Source organism: Ambystoma mexicanum, chromosome 1q (genome assembly GCF_040938575.1).
Source record: "Ambystoma mexicanum isolate Mex_15411 chromosome 1q, UKY_AmexF1_1, whole genome shotgun sequence".
NCBI classification, from domain to species: Eukaryota; Metazoa; Chordata; class Amphibia; order Caudata; family Ambystomatidae; genus Ambystoma; species Ambystoma mexicanum.
In genome coordinates this window covers 845,782,886-845,810,550 of record NC_090922.1, presented here as the reverse complement: position 1 = coordinate 845,810,550, position 27,665 = coordinate 845,782,886, and the positions used below count along the sequence as shown (strand labels likewise).

Sequence of the window (27,665 nt, the reverse complement as noted above, 5' to 3'; positions counted from 1 at the left end):
TACAACAGGGTGCTGAAGGGGTTAGTTAGTATCCACTTTGTCTTGCTTCTCATGTAACATTTTTATGTTACCCTTTCCTCGATGAATGGCTGGTGGCAGTGATTTACTTTTAACTACCGTAGTGTGCATTTACCGCAGGCTGCGTTTGCAGCTGCAGTAAAGCACCCACAGGTTTGTCAAAATGGCCCGGTCTTGTTTTTTCACCTTTTCTTTGTGGAAAGGTCCTTCTTGAGATTTACTCTGCATGCCAAACCAGGTTTGGTCACTTTGTTCATTTTGCCTTTGGAGGGTTCACAAGTGAAGACCGCCTCTGGCTCCAGGGTGTCTGGTGGGGGCAGGAAGCAAGGGAGGTGCCCGAAACTCCCTGTGCTTAGTCTCCTAGGAGAAAGGAATGCACTCTTAGGTTATTGGCCGGCTTGCTGTCCGTCAAGGACAGCCACCCTGCTGAGTGACTGACAGGTAGGCTGGAATGAATGGGAGAAACCTGCATAAAAGGCAAGGCGTTTTGGCTTGGAAGGCAGAGTCGACCACTGGATGAAGGAATCCAAAGAAGAACTTGAAGAGGACGCCTGCTGCAGCTCCTGGACCGTTGGTTTGCCCGGTGAAGCCCTGCTGCTGTGTTGAAACTCCAACCTCGTATTGACATAGAAGCCCCCTGCAAGGACGACTTCTCCCCTTGAGTTGGTGGGACCAATCAACTCCAAAGTAAGCCACCTGGACTTCCTCTCGGAGCTCGTTGACATTCCACTGCAGTCGCTGCTGGAACCAAATAGCCAAGAAAAAGGTACACCAGATTGTGCACGTTGCTTTTAAATCGGACCCGAGCGCTAGGAACATCCTCCGGACTTCCCCAGATGCAAGGAAAGCCCATCTCGACAGCCCGGAAATGCAGTGTTGCTATTTGCAGTAGACGTGAGGAGCTGAAACACCAAAGTGCCACTTGTTTGAAGATTGCTGATTGCGGTCGGAGACCGTCCCATTGCAGTGCAGGAGTCCCCAGACGTACTTGCTCTTGTCCCCACGACTGAGGCTCAGGAACACCAGGATCTGCAGAGCTGCACAAGAACTGAAGTCATCTGCTGCACTTTTTCTTCAACCTAAAGGTACTGTGCATTCTAAGAGAACTTACCTATTGTTGTGTAACTGCACTTGTTCTCTGTTGGTGAGACTTGTTGTGGTTGATCAGTAGAGTTGCTGACAGCTTCTTTACCTCACAAACCTAATCAGTTGTGGCCCTACTTTGAATTTCTTCTTATTCTACAAAAACTTCTAAAACATTGTGCAAAACTTTTACTTACCTGCAAGAAGTGCTTCAGCTCACCTTGACTTTTGATAACTTAACATTGGCTGGCCTGGTTCCCTGAATAACTCTTCTCTCCTCTGCTTAAGTGTTTTGTCTTCCTTCCAGGAAGGGGTTAGCTAACTTTGCATTGGGGGTTACCAAAAGTACTTACCTGCTTCAGAATATTTGTGTGATCTCTTGTTCTGTTCTAAACCTCTTTTTCTTTGCCATACTCTTAAGTCTGATTCTAAATGCAAACGGAGGTATATTAATGTCCACAGTGTCCTAGTTACTAAAGTCAGCTGAGGATGTAGAAAGTGCCTGTGTGCCATCCCAAAAGGGTACTTACTGATTTAGAAATATTAAGAGTGTGGATTGTGGAGTGTATTTGTGTGTTACTATTATATTGCCCCCTTCTGAAGAAGGCTTACTCTTACTGACTGTTAAATAAATTAATAATTGTTTAATGAAGAAACCTTGTGTGTAAGAGTTTATTTGAATACTTGTCACCGTGAATCTCTGTCTAACTCCCCTACAGCTCACATTGACCCCTCTTGAGATGAGCCTGGCTGGTCAACACGCTACCAACCTGTGTAGTACAGACTAATACCAAAGGTTGGGTTCCTATTGCCAGGAGGTCAGGGTTGATGTAGTGCACCCAAAGGGTACGGCATACAATCTTGCCTAACAATTGCCACCACGTGTGCCCTTGAGCACCGACAGCCCAGATTTGGCTCAGAGCGAACCCATAATAAAAGGGCCCTTATGGAGACCATAATGTGAATTTGCCTAACCCTCAGTTCCCCCTCTTGCCAAGCTCGACATTGCGCACCCTGACACACGGAGAAAGGACTTGGGAAAAACCTTTTTTTTAACTGACAGGAGGCCCATCCTGCTCAAAAGGCACTTTCAATATGAAGTTAAATTTACCCATTATGGCTTCTCTTATCTCTTTTTTTGCCTGATACAACAAAGGGTGACTAGACATGGATCAGGATCCTTGGGGGTGCTCTGTGCCAATGGTGTTCTGTCTGAAGCTGGGTGTGTGCAACTTCTCATTTGTGATGCCATTTTTCATTTGTCTTTTGCCTCTTTGTTCTCTGTACTGAAATAAAAACAGCTAAATGCATACAGAACATCCAAGCAGTATAATAACCCACTTAAGCTTGTGTTAATAACACTTTAAAAATACATTGATGACAATGAATTCCCCATTTTATCAGTCACATTTAACATTTCCATGGATCCCCTTTCATACTTGTTTCAAAAACTCATAATCAATTGAGTTCCGCACTTGTTCACTTGAGAGGGAGTTTTGCATGTATTTGTGATTTTGATAGAAATGGAGAAACCTTACCCCTTCCCATTACCCACATACTCCATTTATCTTTCAAGGTAAATCAGTTCTTCTTGGTAGTGAGTGCTGTAGTAAATGGTCACCATGCTTTTGTCCTGTTTACCTAACCACAACTGTGGCAGAATGCCATCCGTAGGGTTGGAATAGCCTAAGCTTTTTTATTTTTAATAATAAAATAATGCAGGTAAAGCCGTCTATAAAAGTGGGGTCACTAACAAGCCCCCCCCCTTCCATAATGCCCCAAGCTAAAAATCATAGAGCACAGATGTAATGCTGCTGAGCATGGCTACTGATAACTCTCAGCAGCTGCCTTGTTGTTTTCCAGCATTGCAGTCTTGGTCCCTGTTACTGTCCTTCTGCCTCCCAGCCCACCACTGTGCTCTGATTGGCTAGATTGGCTTTGCAGTTGTAAGGCGCTCGCAGGGCTGAGACTGGTGCGCATTCACACCTGCGGCTGCCTCGAGTTGCCATCTGCCCCTGGTTAGTGGATCCATCACCATTTTGGCCTTAGTTTTACCCTGTGCGCACATATCCTCCCCAACTCGTTGACTGGGCCGTTTCCTGGTCTCCGCTACCCTCCTACGGCCTCCCAGCCTGGACCCGTGCTCTGATTGGCTCAGGCTGCCCCTTAAACCACCCAACCAGGGCAGCCCCCTCAGCGAAGGGCCCCAAGGCGAAGGGCAGCTCTGACAGAAGCAGCCCCAGATGGTGTCTGCCGATGTAAACAGCGGAAGCAGGAAGCAGGCAGGTGCCAACTAGCACTGACAAAGTAGGTGTGGTGGAGACAAGGGGCACAGCAATCACTGCGCTCCATTAAAATGGACCACCTCTGTCTTACCTTATCTTCCACACCACCCATTACCATGACACCTGCATGATGTAACAATCCCTTTTAGCAACTGGTAACCACATATATATCCACTAAGCTGTCAACTGTATTGTTTAGCCATCTCTCACATCTAGATGAAATGTACCCCAACTGTGCTAGCTACCCCCAAAACACCGAATATTAGTTTACGCTACATCTAGACAGGATTGTGAATGTTAGTTTGCATCACATCTAGACACGATTGTGAATATTAGTTTGCGTCACGTTTAGATAGAATTGTGAATATTAGCCAGCACCACATTTAGATAGAATTGTGAATGTTAGCTTGAATCACATCTAGACAGGATTGTGAATATTAGTTTGTGTCACATTTAGATAGAATTGTGAACATTAGCCAGCACCACATTTAGATAGAATTGTGAATATTAGCCAGTGACACATTTAGATTCATAAATATTAGCCAGTGCCACATGCAGATAGAATTGTGAATATTAGTTTGCGTCACATCTAGACAGGATTGTGAATACTAGGCGTTGCCACATTTAGATAGAATTGTGAACAAAAGCCTCCATCACATCTACACAGGATTGTGAATATTAGTTTGCGTCACATCTAGACAGGATTGTGAATATTAGCCAGTGCCATATTTAGATAGAATTGTGAATGTTGGTTTGCATCACATCCAGACAGGATTGTGGATGTCTGCTTGTATCACATCTAGAGAGAATTATGAGATTGGCATGCATCACATCTAGATAGGGATGCCACTAACCAACCAACTAAAAATCTCAGCCTCCTGCATACACCTCTCAAACTGTAACCAAACCTCTAAAGCTCACCAGACGCGCACGTACCTCACGATACCACAACAAAACAAATCACACATAGCCTCACACAACAGAAAACAATGGCTACCAACCGAAAAGCACACCCAAGCTCAGCCAACTGTGTTAACCAAACTGAAGCTGCCAACAGCACATAACTGCCCTCTTGCTCTTTTCCCGCTTGGTCCTACTAACTCAGCCCACCCCTCTTTCCTTTTCAGATCTGCCAGAGCGCCAGTGGACCACTCCGGGGCTCATAGTGAACGGTACAAATGTCATTTAACATTAACATATGCATTCTTGCCAACAGCTGTTTCAACCAAAAGTGTAGCAGTTAGGATCTGCCTTTGACCATTTAAACCCCTGCTGCACATTTCCCAAACCGTCCTCACTGTCTTTTCCACGCTCTACCTACCTTTGATTGCTCTTAAACTCCTGAGCTTGCATGACATTCATACCCGAAACAGGAAACTGGGCTTGTATACTCCTCTCCGCTCTCTCCACAGCCCCAGGCTCATTGCAGGGGACTCCCCATGTAGCTTCAGAGATTGCCTTTGCTTTTCTGCAACCTTACATCCTCTGCATTCTGCCATATTTACTCCCTTGGGCTCGCTTCATGACTGTGTAGTGCGCAACACTTTGCAATGGGCTGAACTGTGGAAACGGGCAATATCGCTCCTGGTCGACAGTGGAATTCATCTGGATGAAGCAAGGTTTTTCTATGTGTGCAATTGAGTTTGGGATTGCAGATTTATTGCTGTTCTGTGACATTTTAAACTCCAAACAAAATGATGGGTTGTTCATATGAACCACCTGCACTTTAACTGAAGCTGAATTTACTTCAGATACTGGAGTGCGTTGGTCCAAGAATTGGTCTAGGTAAAGCAGCTAGGACCTGTAGACTCTGTGTGAGCACCGAGCATCTGGAAACACTTCAACATTTAATTCTCTACTGTTCAAAAACAGGTCACACTAGGCAATTGCGCTTTAGCACTTTGTGTAGTATCAATTTAATGAAGCCGGTGAGTCGCTTTGGTCTAGAGTAATGGAAGGATGCAGCATTGCACTCATAATAGCACTTTATCAATTGTTAGTCGTACTTTTTGAATTATTACAGATAGATATTATTTAACACATTTTAAAGGTTGAGTCTTAAAATATTAATGTATTTTACAGGTGTTGATAACGTGTGGTTGATAATGACTATTTCTTTTCTTCTTTTATGATCATTGTATTTTTTTCTTCTCTTTTATCCGTCACTGTGTGTATGTTATTTTGTGTAAGATTTAAATTTTAAACCATATCATAATAAAAAAATGAAAAAATTAAAGCACCTATAATTGTATATCTGATTCCTTCGGACATCCGTCCTAGTCTTCCTATCGCATTGAGGCATACCATTTCCGATCTGGCTGCTTTATCCCTTGCAGCAGTGGAGCACCAACGCTGAGAGTCGGCACATGAACAGCAACACCCTATGCAAATATTCCTCCAAGAAATGTCCATCTGCCTTGAGGTCTAGCAATGACAAGCGCCTTGCACCCAAACATTATAAAAAAATGAAATATGGTGGATCAGCATTTTCAAACATCTCAGCAAAACTCTGCATATTCCCATCTCAAGGGAATATGCATAATAGTGCAAGAGCTGACCTTCAGGAAAGGTACAAATATGGCTGTTTCAAATGCAGAGATAACTCGCAAGCCTATGTCCATTGTCAAAGAGAGCAAACCTAGCTGACCAAAGCACTCTGGGTTTCAGTCACCCAACAAGCTACCTGTGCCACTCCGACTCAACCCATGCCATAAGGATTGCACTCTCCCCCCGCTTACCCATACTAAAACCCTGTACACACCTGCAGGCATACCACACGCAAACCAACTATGCCATGAACGCACAACACCTAGAGCACCCCCACCCCACAGACAGACAGACAGACAGACACACACACACACACACACACACACACACACACACACACTGACAGCAAATGACAGAACTCCACACCGCCTCCAATAAATCACAACACGCCCAATGCATTTTATGCCATGCGCACACAAGCCCTTCCATGTGGCCGCCAACACCTTGAACGCCACCAACCCAGACCATGTAGAAGCAAACGCGCGCAGTTATATTTTTTGAACTGAAACGACCATCACCATAGTACAAGCATTTGTGCACTCGCCCTCTCCTGCCGCTAACAAACCAAACCCTCATATTTTCCGATCCGCCTGAGCTTGGAGACCATGCAAATGGCAGTGGTGCACAGTATAAATCTCACTAACATGCCATTACATAAAGCACTATATAAATTACCAAATTATTATTATTATTTACTACTGCATTTTTCATCAGCGCTGCAAATGCTGGTCTGAAATAGGGGGTTCCAGGACATCATCGTCACTGGAGATGGATTTGCAGCAATCGAGGGTGTACATTAATATCTCGGAGCTCACCCTTCTAGTCTGACTAATATAGCTTGAGTTTCAGCTGACTGGGCCTCATCCAGAGAGCTACAGCTCCCAAGCGTGATTGGGAAAATGCTTTACAATGAAAGGACTTCTGCAGAGATCTTCCCATATCTTAGCACCCATCGGTTCGCTCGGCATATTCGGTGGTGCAACACTTCAGCCTCTTATAGAATCAGAACACTTCTGGGAGGGGTGGAACCTCAAGCGGGGATGAATCGCACCGCTATCCAGTCAATATATCTAAAACATTCCAGAGTGGTAAGTTTCAGAATGGACCATAATACCGAAAAACACTGCAAACACTATTTAAATAAATAAAGGGTAGTGGGGTAAAGAGGTTAAAATGGGTCTGGATGGGGTGGCCTTATAAGGGTTAAAAAAAACTGGGGGCTTAGCCCCCCCACTGCAATAAAAGAAAGAAATTGATTTTTTCAATATTAAGTCCGCGATTAGAATTTACTGCTCTGTAATTGTGGTCGGTAAAATCACATATAACCGATCTCACCAATGATTCAACCCCAAATTTAACTTCTAATCAGTGATTTTTAAAAACAACTATTAGTGCGGGAGCGAATGAGTTCTAGCAGAAGCCTTATTGGAAAAATTCTCATTCGGACAAGGCGGTCACTTTGCAGAGCAGCTGACCTGGAAGGGCTGGGTTGCAGCTGTACCTCACTCCCAAGCAGAGCAGGAGACTGTGCCCAGCTCTGGCAGGCCTCCTTTGACGATCTCGTATGGGGAATTGTTTACTTTGGAAAGCAACACCCTGGCATTGTGCTGTCTTTTAGAGGTCACATCAACGTTTTCTGCTCAGTTCTGGCACTGTCGTCTGCTGGAACTGTCTGTTTACTTCTGGGAGCCACATCTGAGGTATTGTGCCTTGTGATGGTCTTATCTGGAGTTTTTAATGCTTCTGCCCCATATGTCCAGAAGCAGAGCCTGCCCTTAGCATGGGCAGTCTCTGGAGTGGCCCAGGGCTCTGTGCAGATGGGGGCCAGGGGCAGCATCTGCCCCTGCATGACTACGTTTCCTGACTACGAGTGTACCACGGAGGGGCTGCTTCCTCTGTGCTGCCTGTATTCATTTCCTCAATCCTGCGGACTGCAAAGTTCTACAGACTCCCCACCAGCCCCCATCAACGCCCAGAAGCTTCATTTCCATGCCCTTCCTAAAAGAAAGAAAGGTGACACTTGCGTACCTCTCAGAGATCGGTGGATGGGTGAATCAATGTGTTCCTCAAGTAAGTGTGATAAGACCAGCAGGGGTGCTGTTTGCGTGTGAAAGCCCTGCACAGATCCAGTTAGCTACTCAAATGCGCGCCATTTCTCAAGACTGCTAAACTGAGTTGTCACAAAATATGAGATGCTCACAACATCCGTGACGTGACTAGACGCGTTCCCTCTGGACATTGTGTTTTTGATCTAATGCAGTAGCTATGTGCAGTAGCTATGTGAATGATTACGCCATGATAGAAGGGGCCCACTTTGTTTTCTTTAGGATTTTGGCGCTTGCCCGTATGGATCATATTACGCTAGTCGGGGGGAGGGGGGTTATTTGACCAGGGACATTGTGCAGTTACACACTTCAATCTGTCACTTCCTCAGGCACAACTTTTATATAGGAAGGGTTTTCAGGGGGATTTGAACCGTGCCGATGAGCGGTTACATGCTATTATCTGTCAGCCATTCAGGCTGTTTTTCGAGATAGGAGGGTTTTCCTAAGTTCCTATTACCAATTCAAAGTATCGTGAAATCTATGATTTAGCCTTGAAAAAGCCAGAGGACGGCGAAACTCGTGGCCACTGAGTCGTCTGACCATAATCTACTTGGCTCTCTAATGAATGACCCTGAGCTTCGTGGTCACTTTATTTTGAGTCATTTTGTGTTACTTTGGATGCATACCTGACCTATATGCTTTGTGACTTTCACACTCTACTAACAGCACTGATATATTTCAAACTGTTTATATTACTGCAATAATCAGTAAGTTTTGTTTAAATTAAACACTGTATTTATCTGTGTCAGTGGTTAAGCTCCTTTCCCAAACCTTGTATCAGCAAAATATGTCCTGCTTTGAAATAAAACCTACTTTATTGTGGTATATATTCAGCCATTTTAGTGATGTATGCTTGCTGGCATGCACAAACAAAAACTTCAAATTTGCATATCTGGATATATGTGCCAAATAAAGACTACAGGCAGGTAATCAGCTCGCTGCGTGTTTTGAGGGGTATGGGAGTTAAACCTTTTCATAGTGTACACTATTAGAAAAAAAAACAATCCTGATTAAATAGACAGTAGTGGGGTTCCATAAGTCACTGTAAGCATTAACATAATGCAAATCACAAAGGTATTTGTTTTTGGGCTTACTCCCGATAGCGTCTTGCTTGCAATCTAACTTCCCATGATTCTTTCTGAACATAAAAGATTGATATCATAGTCTCTGATGTCACTTCTAATGATTTCAATCCAATACATATGCAAATTCAAAGGTCCCACAAAAGCTAGCCCCACCCCTGTCCAGAAGAATGCCATTTGGAGACAGTCGCGAGATGGAAATGGTGGCTAGATTAAGCCACAAGTCCTATTCCGTGCTGCCTCTGGTGGTAGATAATTGTCTATAGTCGCACTCCCTTCTACTATTTCCCCCACCTTCCAACGTCTTCCTGAACCTTTTTTCATCTCAGAAGGTTCTAATCAACCTGTTCATGTGCGCTTGTCCACCAATCACAGTGATGGCAGTGCCCCCTACTGGTGATTAAGTGCTCAACCTACCTTGCACTAACTCGCAATCAGAGGATAGGCCTCGAGGTATGTTGCTGACGCTGCCTGCCATGCTGCAAAGCGATTTCTTGTTCTGTGCCTTGGTGTGGATGTTTCTGGGGAGAACACAGGTTTCATTTCGCAATGGCGGCTCGCCTGATGTAAACGAGACCCGGGCAGGTGGAAGACTCTGTGTTTATCCTCGCGGCCTTACTTGAAAGTCTGTTTTTCTGCAGTGATGCCGCCAAGTAAATAATGCAGAAGCCGTGCAGAGCAGGCCGTTGTAGAGTGGCTGAGCCCAGTGCACAGATATGATGTGGGGTGCAACCTGCTGGGGCCTGCCTTGTTCTCAGCCGCAGTGTTCCTTGTGCTGAAGATACAAAGAGCCAGTGCTGTTCTCCCAAACGGGGCAACAAATGGCTTTGCCTTTCTGGTGTGTTCTCAAGCCCGTCGTGTGAATGTGGTGTCGCCGGTGTCCAACACACATGCTTTTTACAGATATCCAACCACCACCAGTACCTTTTGTAACATTCTTCGAGCAGTAATGAGTATTATTTAATGTTGGAGCGTTTTTTGGCGGTTTCAAATATCAGAATTCAGCGATTATGTCCCACGCTTAGTGAACGCCCAAATATTGCTTTCTTTGTTCCCTTTACAATTAGTATTTTTTGAGCGATAGCAATCAAAAATTCGTTTGCAGTAATCTCTTCAAGAGTTTTAAAGTCCTTCCCTCTGGGTTCTTTGCTTCTCTGTTGTAACTGCGTTGTTCCTCAGGAGCACACCTTTTTGAGTTTTGAATAAAAAAAACTGCCATTATGTTAATTGTTTCTACTCTCACCACCTGGGCATTGCAATGTACCACACATTTGGTTGCCACTGGTGCAGAACGATGGTCTGGAAGGGTTGCCCAGAGCAATGCCAGTGGTTAAGATTAATTCTAAACCTTCCAGCCATCACCTCTGCCTGCTGAGCCTAAAGACCCAAGCTACTCCTCACTGATGAGGCCCAACAAGGCCGAAACATGTTTGGGGATGCTTGTGGTCTCGTGCAGAAGGGGTGTGACATAGCAGTTCGGGATAGACTGCCCTTTTGGGGTGGGACCAAGCCTAGTTTGTATATGGTCTTTCCCCTTCTGTAATGGCTTGGCAGGTGAAGAACGATGGTCTGGAGGGTTGCCCAGAGCAATGCCAGTGGTTAAGATTCATTCTAAAACTTCCAGCCATCACCTCTTTGTTTTTTCAGATTACTCCCTTACTCTTTGTACTACTTGTAATGTGAAGGCATCGTGAAGGAAGACACAGACAACAGATTCAAAGTTCAAGCTCAAACGGTTTATAAAATCAAATGTCAGGATGGTAGAAGGCCTAACTTGCCCTATGCTAAGGTGGGATTTCCCTTCCTGAATGAAACTAAGGAAAGTCTGAGTCAGAGTTCAACTTAAAAGTCTGTGTCCAAAACCTATCCTTGCCCTCACAACTAAAGGTAAAAAATGTGTAGGGATGTCAATTAAAGAAATGGTGAATAAAAAAAAGTTCTGAGCTTCTTCCAGTTAATCGCTTCCTTATCAGCTCCTCTTCCCCAAGTTCAAGTCAGTTCCACAAAAGTCTTAATATTACCCTTCCCAAGTTCAAGGCAATAGTTCCACACAACTCTCTGGGTTCCCTTCCCCAAGTTAAATGCAACACAGTTCACACAAAAGTGGGTCTTGCAGCTCCGGCCTCAAGACAGTATTTGCAGTTCATCCAGACTCAAAGTTCCCTTCCCTGAGACTTCAAGGTAGCAACTTGTCCTGATTTCAGTCTTTCAAAGTTCAACACAAATCTAGGTCCACTTGACCCTCCTCCTGGGGTGCATTACCAGTTTCCTCACAGTGCTCCTTCTTGGTTTATTTCACAATGTCTTTGGATTTTACAACTTAGGGCTCCCTGGTCCAGGCGCAGTTGTCGGACCACATGGTCCACCCATCACAGGTCGCGCAACCAGGAACCCTCGGTTCTTCAGTCCACACAGGTTCTTCTGTACTTGCCCCTGTATACCAGTCCACATTCACTTAGCTTCTACTTGTCGGCCTCTTGGCTTTAGGTTTAGTTTCAGACTCTCCTGGATTCTCCGGATTAGCCTCTTGGCTTTGTCAATAAGTGTTACATGTCTTATGCCAGTCTTTGGCCTTTCCACATTGTATCCTTTCATAAAGTTCACTTTAGGGTGGCTTTAAGCATTCATCACCTTTCTGTTGTAATCTTTCACACTCTTTTCCATAGACTGCTTGCAAACGGGCACTTTCCCTTGTTGCTTTCACCAGCTATTAGCTTTTGCCCATAAAGTTTCATTCAGTTTGATATTCAATATACTTGATTAAGCTTTGTTTCAATAGTTCACTCAGTTCTGCATTCCACATTCTCTCATTCTCTTGGTTGGCTCTCTTATCACTCCCAGCTCAAATTCAAGTTCCTCTGTCTTGTTTTCAAATCTCTCTATGGTCTTGCCCCCCTACCTTTCCTCCCTTCTTACTTTCTTTACCCCTTCTCGTTCTCTCCGCTCTGCTAATCTTTTCCTAATCTCTCCTCCTCCTCCTCCTCCACCCTGCGCCCCTGCTGCTTCCGCTCTTTCCAACTCCTCGCTCCCTTCCACTGGAACCGCCTCCCCCTCCACATCCTCTCTTCTCCCTCCTACCCTTCCTTTCGCTCTTCTCTAAAATCGTATCTTTTCCACTCCCCTCCCTAACACCCTTTGCTTCCTCTCCTACTTCTCCCACTGCCTCATTCCTCGCCTCTTACTCCTGCTCTTCCTTACCCTCTCCATCCTCTCTACTCCCTTCTACCCTACCTCCGGCTCTTATCTAGTCTTACTCTTTCCTTTCTTCTTTACACCTTCTCGCCTTCCCTCTTCTGCTTTTACCTCCCCTAATACCTCCTATTCCCTCTCACACCTCTGTCCCTCTCCACTCCCTCCTCACCTCAGCAATATTGTAAATTGTTCCTTATACTGTTTTCGAGTTGTGATTCATTTGCCATCATCTGCTTGTTGTATTTTTGCTTGTTCTCATGTAAAGCACTTTGGATTAAAGGGCTATATAATTTCAATAAAATACAGATTCAAAAAATGCACATGCACAATTTAGCTTTACTTCAAGTTTTCATTCAGTTTGGAAGTCAATATGCACATTTTAACTTTGTTTCAGGATTTCATTCAGTTCAGGATTGAATGTAATTCATATGACATGATAGGTTATTTATAATGTGCTTAATACCCAGAGGTCTCTAAGCGCGGACCCGGGGATCAAACCTGTGTTGCTCCATGTCGTCTTGCTTCCAAGGTGAGCACGTTGCCTCTGAGCTATCCTCCTGAGACACTTCGGTGCTGATGCATAGCCCCCTAGGAGCGCCCCGGCTCCGAGTGCCCTTCCCTTGCACTTACCGGTACTCAGCTTTCGGCAACTCTGCTTCCAGTTGGCTTCACAGGCTGGCGGGCCAGTCTCTGCGAGCCCAGCTTGTTTTCCATCTGCTCCTGACACACACTGGTGGCTCAGTTTCTGCTCCACAGACGGGGATAGCGTCCTCTGCTTCCACTCTCTTGCTCACAGCTCCAGCTGCTTTCCTTCACCCACAGTGGTTCCCACACCTGTGTCAGCCAAATGGCCAATTTGCTCCTGGCTCCACAGGATCTCTGGGACATCTGCTGGCGTTCTGGCTTCTCCTCTGGACCCACCACAGCTGCCTCATGAGAAGTGTCCCCTGCTGGTCTCTCTGCTGTTCTCTGGCTCTCCCTTTATACACCTGCAACCACTTGACAGGTTGCAGGTGCAGATTCTCAATTGGGCTTGCCTGACTAAATATAGGCACATGCCGGACACTCGGCACGGCACCCCGCCGAGATACACAGCCATGCCTTTTGCTGTGGCTTCCCTGGGGTAGTGTCTGCGTTGTTGCATGGGCAACCTGCCCACCATGACGATTTTGTGGGCAACGTATCTATGACTCCATTCATCTTTGTTTCCCGTCTCTCGTGCACACTGGGATTCCAGCATTTGGTTTGCTCTTCCAGAGCCACTCTGGATTTTGGAGACTCTGCGTTCCCCTGTAGATCTGTCTCCTGCTGGTGTTACGCTACCAGGGGAGCTCCCCTGCTTCAGTGTGCGTTCCTCTCACCTTGCACTCTCATTTGCAGAGTGTTCCTTCTCTCAGTGGATTGGTGATTTCCATTTAAAGAGACAACTTCTCTTTACACCTGATAAAAATATGTTTAAACTTTTTCTTCAGCGACTTCTCTACACTTGGAAGTAATTGATATGTTCTATAGTCCCATGTATGCCCTCAAGTGAATTGGTTTAGGGAGTTCCTCACATGAACGGGAGTACTTGTCCCCTAAGGGGGGAGTCTCTCCCGGTAAGGTCCCACTTGCCTCAACCCATAGGCAGGGTGTTGCAGAGCGGGCTCACCTGCTGCTTAGCCTCACAAGGGGGCTAACCCTTGGGGAGACGGGATAAATTCATCCACTCCCGAAAGGCATGAGCTCAGAAATGGAGGCAGAGGGACGCTGAGTAGAGGGCGGCCGGGCATTCCAGGCTCGAACAGCCACTACAGAAAATACATGACCTGAGAAATGGAGGATGTCGAGGAGAGCGTGACCTGGCATTCAAGGCCCGAGGGGGTGCTGCAGAAAATACATAGGCTGAGAAAAGAGTTTGCCTAAAGTGGGACTATCAGGCTTGTAATGTCAGTGCCCTTAGAAAGCCTTGCGCCTACAGAGAATTTCAGCTCTGCTGTTAAATAGGCTGGTTGTCCCAAAACCACTACCTTATTAGTGATGACGCAGATCTTGAAGTGTCCTGGAGTGCATTGGGAGCCAATGAAGAGAGATTAGAGTGAGGTAATGTGCTCGAATTTCTCATATGCTAGAGATGAAATGGTCTGCCGAAAGTAGAACAATCGTTGACAGAGCTAGCGCCGAAGCTGGAAGACGCATAAAATGTGCACTTCACCATGCAAGCGTGATGAAACTAGTGCTTGGATGGCCTGCACGCATGAACACCAGAGCAAAGCAATCTTGCATCGTTTCCCCCGCTCTCACTGACTGGCCCACCCATTCTTTTTCAGATCCAGCAGAGCACCTGGAAACAGACCATGCTGTGCCATATAAATATTAATAAGATAAGACAACGACAGTAGAAAAATTACAGGAAGGACTAAAGGTGTCCATCTTTTGAAGGAGCGAGAACTGAGAATAATCCGGATTGAGAAAGACCGGAAATATGATGTTTGAAATCCAGGTCAAATCATTATAACGGGTGTTGAAAGCAGCGATCTGAGCGGACATAGAGGACGACCGACCCTGAGAATTCTAGCTAACGTTGCCTCGTTATATAGAGGGCAGCTTTGAAACTGCCATAGTTTGAGTACATTGATGAGCTATATCGCTCTATTGAATGCTGAATGCAAATCCTGTCCAGAGTCCGGGGATTTCATGAGGGGAAATTGGGGAGGTGGGCGGCGGCAAAAAAAAAACACGCCCCATTCTAAGAATAGGGACTTTCATGAAAATAGCATTTCCCGGCCCCCGGAGTACCCGCGTACTCGGCGCCCCTGTCCAGGTTTAATGTTTTCTCTCGTAGCTCCATAAATGTGCATAATGAAATTTTGAAATGGATATAAATGCACCATGAAGACTAATTTTATTCCTTTCAGTGAAGTGTTTAGATGACATCAGTTATAGGGGGCATAATTAACTTTTTTCTAATTGACTGCACTCTTTGTATGTAATTGTATAATTTTGCATCAAAAGCAACCGCTCGTAGAGCGGGGAGGCGTTCGCCGTACTGATTTTCTTGCAAAATGGTGGCAGATAATGCAGTCCCAGCTTGGAAAACGAGGCCGGGAATAACTCTTGATGCATCCTACCCCCAGTGCAATGGTAATCAAACTGTTTTATACTGAGGACTCGCCGCCCCCCCACCCCCCAACCCTCCCTCTTGAGTAAAACACATGTTTCCGGATCCCCACCACAAGCTAGAACTACTTATATTTTCTATTAAAAGACGTCATCATAATCTCTTTTTAAACAGCCTTGCACCCCCAGCCATCCTACAGCCCCCCCCCCCAAACCCCCTAAAGAGGCTAGCCCCACAGTTTGAAGAGCACTGGTCCGGTGCAAGTGATATTCGCCCGATTGGTGCATTTACCTCCTGCTGGCAGCTCGCCCGTTGAAGCTCAGACCTGTGATTTGTGGGTACTGGTCTCGGACCTCACTGGACCCTGTGTATAGCGCTACAGTAGTCAGTCATTGCTTTGTCTACTCGGCAAATGATTGCCGGTCGTCCGTGATAACGGGCAATTAAATGCAAGCACACCCCCGTGAAAATACGGCCAACAGGACAGAAACACGAGGCTTGCTTAATAACAGGTTTCAGGCGCCATCTTCCCAGCTGGTTCAGGCACTTGCAAAACATCTGCTGTGCTCTGCATAGCTGGATGCTAGACACATGTTCGCAGCTTAATCCCAGGCTGTGATTTGGCAGTAAATTGGGGCCTGTTGTCGGTTAAACCTTTCAGTCATCATGTCTGCTACAATACAGAACCGTTTTACCAGGATTATTAACTAAGGGTAGCTTGGGCAATATTGTGTCCTGAAAGCATTTACTCACCTCCTTTGGATGAAAATGATTTCTTGTAAGTATTTCAAATGGATTGTGGCCATAAACCAACAGAGCACTCACTTCTCTCAAGTAATGTGACAACTGCAAAACAGAATAACCCCAGACCCCGCCTAGAAATCGAGTTAACACTTCATGCCCAAGTTGTTTTATACCCTGTCCAACTAGCGGTTTTGCTGTGCACTGCGTAGAAATGTGGGGGGTGGGGGGGTTGCTAACGGGGAAATGAATGGGAGTAGGCCGTAAACAGCGTTTTTCTCACTTTGTTAATAACGTTTGCATTTTTTAACAAATCTTTCCCAATATGTCCAGTCTGGGTGGGAGGATGGGAGAGAGGAGTGGGGGGGCTGCCGGGTTTTGGTTTGAGAGGTTTGGGGGTGACAAACCTTTTGTTTGCAAAATATCAGCGAAATCTGCCCTTTGAGTCAAATGTTATTAGAAATTCATTTTTCTGGTTTCCTATGTATCTTGATACTCAACTATAGTGCGGCGACCGCTGCACTGTAATATATATATTTCTCTGTTGATGTCTGTGGATTGGGAACTATGTAAGCGCATAGTCCCTTACCCTGAGATACAGCTTCCCCCACTTAGCCCCTCCTCTCCTAAACATTTGCGATCCAAATGGAGTGCAGCCATTTTGTCCTCTCACCCAAATCTTGAGGATGTCCAAATTAGTTTGTATGGTTCATGGTTATAAGTACTTTAATGTTAGGGCGGATGTTTTGAAAAATCAAATGAGCACACCAAGCCCAGCCGTGTGCATCACACATTCAGTAATTCAGGCAAACAGGCTGCAGAATGTGCACTCGCCACTTGCAGTTGGCGAGTAATCATTAGTGTGGGGCGAGAAAGGAATTGGGTGCATGTGAGCTGACCTCCACCTGCACTAAAGAGATTAGACTGGAAGGTGTCAGATAAATGACAAGCAGCAGCTCTTAGCGGGAGGTCCTGTAGCTACTGCATGGCACCAGCATGCCTACATCACGAGCCCCTATCAGTCACCAGTTAAAGACATGGAGGACTCCCCAGTCGCCCAAATCACTGGAGGCAAGTTCACTTCACCTCAAGTCTTTGGAAGTGTGTGTAGGGACGAGGCTGTGAACATACTATTGCGCATGCTCTGGAAGAGAGCGGGGAGAAGCCTGCACTACAAGCTGAGGTTCCCTCCCGTTGAAGTGTTCCTTCACCCGCAGGGCATCGATGGTAAGGCAATGCCTCTCTCATCATTTCAATGTGAGAGGGCGGCACACTATAAAATAATTACATTGAGAAAAGTATTTATTCTGAAACGGGGGCGTTCTAAACCGCATCTCCAACTCTGGATCAGCTTCGAACAAACACTGCACCCATGAACCACAGGCATAATGTGCCTGCACCGTTCAATCTGCCTCGGTGTCTGTCTTAAATAAGAGGCCCTGTGAAAGCAGCAGCGGACATTCAGTTTGGCAATGTCTTTGGTGTGCTGCTCACAGTCAGACTTAGTTTTGGCAAAGCCCGGGGCAAGTCAAGCGTCATGGTTCCCTTACTGTATCCCTTACTTTGTGACTCAGGGTACCATTCCAGGGCGCACCTGGGGGTTCGATGCTGAGCCCTGCCGATAAGAAGCCAGTGTAACATCTCACTGTGCTATCTTGCAGGTGCTGGATAAGAACCCAGTGTAACATCTCACTGTGCTATCTTGCAGGTCCTGGATAAGAAGCCAGTGTAACATCTCACTGTGCTATCTTGCAGGTGCTGGATAAGAAGCCAGTGTAACATCTCACTGTGCTATCTTGCAGGTGCTGGATAAGAAGCCAGTGTAACATGCAACCCATTACCAAGCAGCCAACAATCCCAGCTCAGCATCTACATATGAAGGTGCAGCGTTGTTTGCAGGTAAAGGGTGTGTGTGTACGCGGACGTGTGGCGCTAGATATGATATGGTAGTTTACTTATATAACGCCTATACACAATGTGTTTCAAAGTGTGTCAAGGCAAGACAGGGAACAAGGGAAAATACAATGACATTCTTACAGGCCATGAACAGGAAGGATATGAAATTAACTATCGTACTCGGCCTGGTGACATTTCAGATAGTGCAAGAGCTAAGACATAGATAAGGAAGGGAGGGGGAGAGTGGGAAGGAAATGGAAACAGACCGGCGACTACCGTACTAGGCCTGACGACATTTCAGATAGTGCTGGAGGGGGGTTGGGGAGAGAAGCAAGGGTAAAGGGGAGGAGACAGACGAGGTTGCTATCATACTAGGTCCATGGACAATTCTGATAGAGTAAGTGCATAGAAGAAAGTAAGGGGATGAGGGGAGGAGATAGGAAAAGGGAGAAAAGGAGAGGAGGAGTGAACAGAGAGTAAGCAGTCAAAAAGAGTGAAGAAGCAAGAGGGGAGAGCGAATACAATTGCAGAAGTCAGTAGTAACACATAATGTTGCAAGACTGGATACAAGATGAAGACGGGAACAGCATGATTCAGGGCCACCTTGAGAAAGGGTAACACACCGTGAATCAACCAGGAAGGCAACAGGTGGGCGGGGCTTAGGCCAGGTGACCCAGATCCAATTGCACCAGCTCCCCATCTGCAAAGGAAAAGAGGCTGGAGGGCTCCTTAAGTAGGGAAAAAGTCCTAGAGTCCGAGGCATATCCCTTAAGAGGTGTGAAGGGTGGGTGTTTGGAAAGGGAGGCTGCATAAAGCTGCATGCTGTGGGGGCCAATGACATTCTAATGGAGGTCATGTAAATTCCTTTTCCTTAACTGTTTCCTTCAGTTTTGCGACAACTGTTGCAAAACAGCATTGGTTAGGGGTGGAGTGGAGGAAAGGAAGGACCCAGGTATGGGGTTTGTGGGGGGTGACAGTGAGTTTGGGGGAGGGGGTTTGGGGCATAAACGGGGGGGGACAACATCCACCGTTTGACCACTGATTCTGGGATTCTTTTTCGTTCCAGAACTCTGGTACTATGATATAATAGCCAGAGAAGCTCTGGGCTGCGTTCTGCCCACCGCAGCAGACCATCCGGACAGCTGAGTGGGAGCTGTAGGAGCCTGAAATAATGGATGAACGTGAACAGGATGCCTTTACTTTATCTTTATCTTTAATTTTGATATCCCCCTTTCGATGCCCCTCCCCTTTACTGCTACCCTTTTATAAGCTCCCAGCTCCCCAAGTTTCCTCTTCCTTCACAGAACCGCTGATCCTCTGTGGCTCAACTAACCCGTCGACAATCTAATTCAGCGGAAAGGGGGAAAAGCATCGCGTGCAGCTTCTGAGTTTTTAGTTTAATAAAAAGGGAACTGATATTATAGCCAGATCCTCTCAGGGGAGATGAGCCCAAAATATACTATTTTCAAATTCCGAATACATGGCTGTTGATGTGCAGTGCGCACATTTTATTTCTGTAAAATGGTCAACAACGTTTACTCAAAACATTTCCTAACCTTGATGTTGCTCTCAAAAGGCACATCATGTTCTGCAGAGTAATCTTGTCCAAAGCACTTTGGAACAAACATCTCAGTATTGCAGAAGTAACTTTGCTTGCACTGCCTCTTCTGGCGTCAGTCTTCCCCCTACAATGTTTGCATTTGAAGCAGCAGTCTTTAAACTACGGTGGCCTACATGTATACCGCCTCAAAACTGACAGAGCACTTAGGGCTGCGATGCCCTCATAGCTCAACTTCTTTCGGATGGAATGAAGTTTAGATGGAAGTGGCACAATGCATAACAATGCTGTGTCAATTTGCCCTACAATGTAAATGTGCGGTAAGTGTTATGGCAACAATTCTGTAGGACACACAGTGTGAAAATGCATTTGTCTAAATAACAGGCCAGTGCCTACCTCGGATCAGCCCATGTCACTCCTGTTCTCATTCTACTTTGTACTGTCAACAAGAATTTGATGAAAGGAACAGTGTGCTCCCATTCCATAAGCACCCATTCCATAAATAAAAAACAGCACCCATTCCTCGCAATTACCCACTCCCCACCATCACCCACTCGGAAATGTGTGTTTTTCCTCCGGGACCCAGCATGCAACGGCTGGTGTAGCTTTAGCAAAAGCACACCATACAACATGACTCTTGCCAAATGAAAAGAGCTAGGCTCAATAGCCTTCGGTGTGGGTTGCACACCCTAAAGACCACCATGTGGTTAATTTTCTCATTCATAGATACTTTTGAATACTTGTTGCTCTTTGTTCTTTTCATCAAAAAAAGTTGATAAGAACACTGAACTATTTGAATCTTTTTAATTAATCAAAATTGTGGTCCAGATGCTTGGTCGCACCAATGCGTTTCGGACCGAACTGGTCCTTTTTCGGGGTCTGTTTTCTCATCTGATAACAGTCAAACAATAGTGTACATAACCATGTGCACAGCAAAACATCCAAATGCATTTTAAACAATAATTAATGATGATATGATATGGCATTTATAAAGTGCTTATACAGAAGTGTTTCAAGACGCGACGAGGCAAGGGAGGGGGAACAGAGGGAAGACAGACAACGATCCTACTAGGCCAGGTGGCATTCAGATCGCGCAAGTGCATGGGAAGGGGAAGGAGGAAAGTGCGGGGAGGGTTGGAGGAGTGGACAGTGCAGTACATGGGATAATAAGACAAATAACGAAGTAAAAGTTCGGCCAGCAGGTGGCAAGTGCAAATTAAGTAGTGCAGACAACAGGTGTCAAGTGCTGGTAGTAGGACATCATCATACTGGTAGGCCACATAACAAACATACATAGACCACAAACTATAAGAAAACATGGGAGACAACAAAAAAATCAAAAGGATAAATGAGTCCACTTAGCATGACCTCTCGCCATATACAGAATCATAGCTTGTTTACTTGACACACATTTCCTCATTGTTGTAATTGCTTAAATATCCTGCTTTGCATTGTGGTGCTTAAACCGAAGCCACAGCCATTAGCGTACATCTCACAGTATACTGCTATTTCTTAAATGTGGTTGAGGGAAATTGTGCTCACGTTAGATAATATGTGAAACATTTAATGGATGCTCTCCATAACACCCATGCATAGTGATAACTTAATATGTAGCAGTCCGGTGGACCAGATAAGAACACTCACCTGCCAATCTAGAGCGTGTTTCTTGTGCAGTAAAAAGCCTGCTCGCTCGTAATCTGTATGATGAGATTACCTGCTTCAGTGGCAAAACAGTTAACATGTATGACTGCAAAACATCCTGTATGGATTATAAAAGTGACTCTTGCCCACTGAGAGGGATAGAGGATGAAAACTCTAGACCATCCAATGCACTTTTAATTTTTATTTACATTACCAAATTACTCCTACTTGGGGAGGAGTAAAGTAGTTTGTTTGCGTTACTGTTTCTTTTGCTTGGCATCCAAGACAAACCTCACTTGTACAAAAAGCAGCGCATGCACATTATTTAATAAAGTAAGATTGCATATCCATGCCATTTAATTGTCCATTTTGCTACTACTAGCCGTACAAAGGAACAGAATATGACCATTTTCTCCACGAAACAAACATGCTTCAATTATTTTACTCAATAATTTGTCAGGTGAGCAACATATCTTAAGAGGACAGGGTTTTAACAATGACACTGCTATAATAAAGGCATTTACCCAAAAATAATTTGAATGGTGGCAACACACCCAAATCTTGCATGTATAAAAATAAGCCAGCTGGAAGCACAGCAGGCTTTTTGGCCAACATTCCTAGCAGTGCAGGACTCTGTCGTAGCTATATTGGTCTCATGCCCTCCGCACCTACTTCTAGGCCTCCACAACATGGCCCAGAGTAACTGGCGAGCGACAATATAGGGTGCCGCAAGCAATATGTTGCTCCCGAGCTAGGGGATCACTGCATTAGGAAATAGTTTCTCTTTAGAAAATCCTTGGATACATTTGTAAAATTCATATGTAATGATAATACATTTTTATTTTGCTGAAGCATTGTTGATTCAAATGCAAATCTCGATGCTGCAAGTTCCCAATTCCTTGACTTGATTATATAAATGTAATTTTATGTAAAATATTTTTATTTCAATTTTTCTAAAAAGAAAAGATAGTAAATTATTGGAAACTGTATACATTTCTCGATGCCAATTTCTAAAGTCAATTGTGGTATTAATGTTTTGAAGTTTCGTATTACTGTCTATTACAGAGCATATGATGTCATGGAAAGCAACAAAAATTGTTTTATAATTGTTAACTTTCTAATTTTTTTACACCATGACTGAGCCAGTGTAACTGTTTTCTGTGTGGTAGTACCACCATTTGCCTTAAGGCTATTTTTACATGCAATAAACTATCCTGCCTTTTCTAGGTATCAAAATGCTGCTGAGTCTTCATTCCCCTGCACCCCCCCCCCTGAAAGATGTGATGAGCGTTCTCGTGTGTGTATAAACATGTGTGTATATATGTGTGTATCCATTTATTTATCATATATAGCTATGTGTACATATCTATATCTATATTTATATATATATATATATATATATATATGAGCATCCCATGTGTATCAGCAACAAAGAGCACTTCAGTGCATGCCCAATCATGTTGCACTCGATGACTCTGAACTAATGTTTTTCTGCTTGTCCATCCTTCGGTTCTATGTTATTACAAGTCTTTTTTGATGCTTTTTTTTAACCAAAACTCATAGATATGTTTTTAAACCCCCGCCCATATTAATTTAACATTCTTCCCTGGAACCCACTCCTTATATATCCATACCCACACCCCCATATATTTTTCAATGAGTCTTTCCGAGAAAAAAAGAATTTTGGAAAAAAACATCGAAAAAAAGACTGTTGGTGTAACAACATTGTAGCAATCCTTTATTCTGTGGCTAGCTAATGGTGTACAGATCATAATGTGTTCCAACCTCGCAAGCTTCGCCAAGTTGGAAAACCTGTTGGCTTTCTACCATGTTCATGCTTTCTTGTGATACACATCACTTATTGCTCTTTGTTGTTTTATTTTCTGTCTTCGTGTTGGTGTGGTGACTGTTTTCATGTGTTACCCGAGAGGCAATAGCTAGCTAGTCATCTCCATCTGAGGTGCCTTCCTCCACGCTATGCATGATATTCATTTTGCCCATATGGTGCCACTTTTAAGGTTACTAAAATGTAAACTACAATTTTTCATCTGTCAGATGCCAATTATTATTTACATATGAACTGGGCGCACCTTTTGTTAGACTTTTGGGCACTGTTTAGGGCAATCTACTGATTTGTATACTATTTCCCCACTTCCTTACAGCATAAATGCTTCAATTCTTGTAAGCCCAAATCATAAAGCACATCATTCTAAACCTAAGGTCAGCCTAAATGCCACTTTATACGGTAACTAATAGAACATTTTCAAAATGCTCAGGTTTACAGATTCCAATCACGGTTCATCAATAAGCTTCAATTTCTATACTTCATTAATAAGCTTCAATTTCTATACTGTTGCTCATTACACAGTCCTAGCACAAATTGGAAAAATCCTAAATATTGAAATCTGAAATGCATTTGCTGGTCATTAGACAATATATTATAAAGGTTGCATTGCCACAAATTCCTGATTAATGGGCAGCAACACCATTGGCAATTCGTCGCCCGGAGTTGCAGAGAAAATGTGGGGGCAGGTGGTTTAAAAGCAAATTCTACAGAATATTTAAAAGGGGGGGGCGGTCAATATATTTGCAGTAAAGCACAGTATTATAGGTCAGATACATTTCCCAGCACTAATCATCTTGCTTTCTTGGTGGGCTGAGAGACTGCAAGATGAGCAGAACTGAGATGGGGGCGGGATTTAGGCCCCAAGGGAATGGAATTAGCTGGCGTTCGGATTTGCAGCATAACAAGTAGAATGTTACATTCTCACATACTGCCGACAAGTGCAATAGCATGTTAAGTCACAAACAATTGGCCCAATCCGAAATGTAGGACTTTTATAAATGCCAGCTGGGTATACAATGTACGGGCTTTAAACATCAAATGTAACAAACCAAAACAGGTGATGGCTAGAAGATTTTGAATGAATGTACAACTGTTTTCATCCGTGCAGAATCGAAGCAGGGCATCTTATTTACTGTGTTTGCAGTGTTGTATGATCAGAAATGTATACCTTTTCTTTTTATGTTATGCAGCAAACCTAGTCGGATTCATTTTTGTCCTAGTACAAGCGTTTCAGCTACTATGTATTTGACAAAACAGATTTGCTCCATTTTATGTTGCCATGCAATTGGCTCTGTTTTAAGCGCCGGTGGAAATGTTAGATATTCTGGCCTGTGGAGGATTGCAGGATACGGAGAGGCCTTGTTGTTGCATCTTAGTTTTAGACTAGCAGTAGAGGCCTCATGTAGAACATCAGAGGCCCTGGGCCTGGTTAGCACCATGTAGAATAAAGTGCGCATTAGTCTGTGGCAATGCAGGGATTTAATAATGTCTGCAGTGAACAGCAACCAGTAGTTCTATGACCAGCCCTACAGATAAGGGGTGTGTCAGCCACTTTCACTCCCTAAAAATAGGCAAAAACTCCTAACAAAAAACGGGAAACAGACACATATGACCCTGCTTTCACCCACACAGCCCCACAGATATGTTTGGAACAGCAGTGCAGGTAGGACCACAGGAAAAAACCTCTACTATTACTCTGCATGATCAGAAGAAGTAAACATCTAACTTTTAATCTGTATGCATAACGAGGTGCAAAGAAATAATTATTGCAAAGACATTTCCGTTTCCCAGTTAACATATTTTTGTTCACTTATACCATACTCTCATTGGGAATTGGACTTAGAATTTCTCTCCCTAAAAAATTATTTGACCCCCAACTTTAAACAATAGGGTGAAAATACTCCCACTTCAAAATTGTATTTGGAGCACTGTCAATGTCATACCTTTCATAGACCCTTCAGCATGGGCTCCCTTAAAATGTATGTGAACTATATCTGGCTTCATGAATCGCTGTGCTGGGCTAGTCCTTGGAAAGGTGTATGCCAGATTGCTGAATTGAGCTACACAAGATTTTACCATGGAGATATTTCAATAGGGATTTATAGTTTGCTTTGGTTTTAGGTTTAGGGTATTTTTTTCGAGTAGAACATTTTCTTTATAATATTTTCAATCGATACATGTGTCATGATATTTTACTTCTTACATTTCTTTGTATATGAAATGAAGACTTTGGTATATAATATGTTCTGCAAATGTGCATTACTGCTCTCTTTACACGGCCTGGATGCCGTAGTCACTTTTGTGTATTTGGCTTGCATCCTCACTAGTGCCCCTGGGGGAGCTCTGTAACCTGGGGGCATTTGTTAGTGAAGTGAGAAGAGCAAAAGAAAAATGCTCATGATAAGTTAGTCATTTAAGTCTAACTAGTCTCGTATCATATTTACTATTCCAGTTCCAGTCCTAGAAAAGTTGGTGAGACTTTGAAAATTTGGAGCCTCTGGCATGGAGGTACAGGAAGTGCCACCTGGTAGAAATTTCAGAGAACACTGTGTTAGTGTGCTTGCATTCTCCCCACCCGCTCTTTCACAGCACAAAGAACATGTTATTGCTTTTCAATATATTCCCCGAGTTGTATTTAAATTAAACAGCTGAACAGTTTAGATCATAAAAGAATCCTGTCGAAAAAAATGTATTCACTTGTTCAATGACGGCCATTTTCCTCTCATTCTTTGCAGTATGAATTTAAAGCCAAGAACATAAAGAAGAAGAAAGTTAACATCTTGGTGTCCGTGGATGGTGTCAAAGTGATTCTGAAAAAGAAAAAGAAGGTGAGTAGCTGTCTTGCTTTGTCGTGGTCGCTTGTTGAGATCCCGTACTTATGTTCTCCAGACCCTTGCAAAAGTAATCATTTTACTCAGATAGGCACAGAATTACACATAACACGTAGTTATAGAAAAATGACGCATTATAGGCCATTTATTCATTCATTATATACAAACAGAAAGAATAAACACATAATCGATTATATATAATCAAAAGGATAAAAAGACTTCGCCGTTAAGATCGCCACAGGAGACAGCTTAATCTCGGCCATGACAACACTGCTTAGTCCCAAGGCAAAGAGATTGATCATTCTAACGGGATCTGGAGCGGAGCGTCCTCCCTTCCAGCGAAACTGCAAACTGAGCAGGTTCCCACTGCCCCTTATCACTGCACCTGCAGAGTGCTCCGACTCCCTTTCTAGCTCGTCCTTCGGCGGAAAATACAAACTATTCTCCCCAGCTCGGTCATCTGACATAAATATGTGACCTTGTCTCCACAGCAGAAATACATGTTTGCTAGCTGAGCATCGGAAAACGTAGGCTTTCTTGTGGTAAATGGAAGTGAATATCCAAGATGGCAGCCCATCAGCACCATATTTTCTGGCTCATTTAGCTCACGCACTACACTCCACCCCTTGGATATTCAACTACCATAACACAATGGGCAGAAAGGAGGTTCCCAGAACCTACAAAACAAATGCCATAAATTCGGAATGCAGGAAATACAACAACAACAAAAAACTAAAACAGCAAAACTTCCAAAAACCCAGACTAAAGCGAACACAGCACCTCAGGAATCCAGGAAAATATCTGACCCCACCAGTCCCAGTTATTATGCTGCGTCACTCTGGCAACAAGAGCCTTCAAATCTTTAATATAGTCTTCAATAGAATGGGAACGATCTTCCAGGTCAAAACAACACATTCCTACTACAGCGCTGCACCCAAATTATCCTTCAAAAACAAATAATCAATGGCTGCTTTGTTCTACAAAATTGATGTTTTAAAATTTCTATCATCCAACAACAACTCAGTTAAAGCTTGCAAAGTCTCATTAAGCCCCTTAACTACCAAACAAGCTAAATTAATCATAGTTTTATAACCCCCAGCTGCTAGTCTCCAAATCCCTACTCACATTACCCCTGGGGCAAACGAGTATGTTGGAGTAGAGTTTGGCTAAACATAAAGGAAGTCAAGTCTTGTGAATCTTTGTGCAACTGTCTCGAGAAAAACGCATTCTTCAAATCAATCAGCGTGAAATATCGAGCTTCCACTGTGTGGGATGTTTTTACCCATGCATACAAGCCCTACCATAAAACTGTGCAGTACTGGCATGGAAAACATCATGATGGCCAGAACTCCCCAGAGAGTGCACAGGAAAAACATGAAGAATAGGCTGCCACCCATTTTTGCCTATCTTGTGAGCACAGGAGGGCACTGCCTAAAACCACCATTGGGCTACACACACAGTAGCCTGAAACCATTGGGAATGGCAATGCTGATTGCCAAAAAAGCAACTCAGAACTGTGGGGAATTCATTTTGTTAATCCCAAAAATGGTTGCATTACCAGTACTCACCACTATCAGAAAGACGGTGTTTTAAAACCACCAGACGTTTGTGTAAAACTGCACAAATGAAACAAAACCAGACCAAGGAAAGACTTGCTAAGAGGTGGAAGAATGTAAAACCATATTCTGAAATGACTTGAAGGAAGTAATTATTTAATGTATAGGTACAAATTGTCAGTTT

The 27,665-nt window shown here is 44.1% G+C and overlaps 1 protein-coding gene across 4 annotated transcripts in view; it reads left to right on the top strand.

Moving 5' to 3' along the window:
* The window catches only part of NOS1AP (nitric oxide synthase 1 adaptor protein), a 1,516,567-nt gene that overhangs the window by 654,316 nt on the left and 834,586 nt on the right, over window positions 1-27,665 (top strand). For all 4 annotated transcript variants that reach the window (XM_069641481.1, XM_069641480.1, XM_069641483.1 and 1 more), the window contains exon 3: window positions 25,830-25,922. In XM_069641481.1, the coding sequence (XP_069497582.1) occupies window positions 25,830-25,922 (93 nt within the window). The remainder of the gene's footprint in view (window positions 1-25,829; window positions 25,923-27,665) is intronic.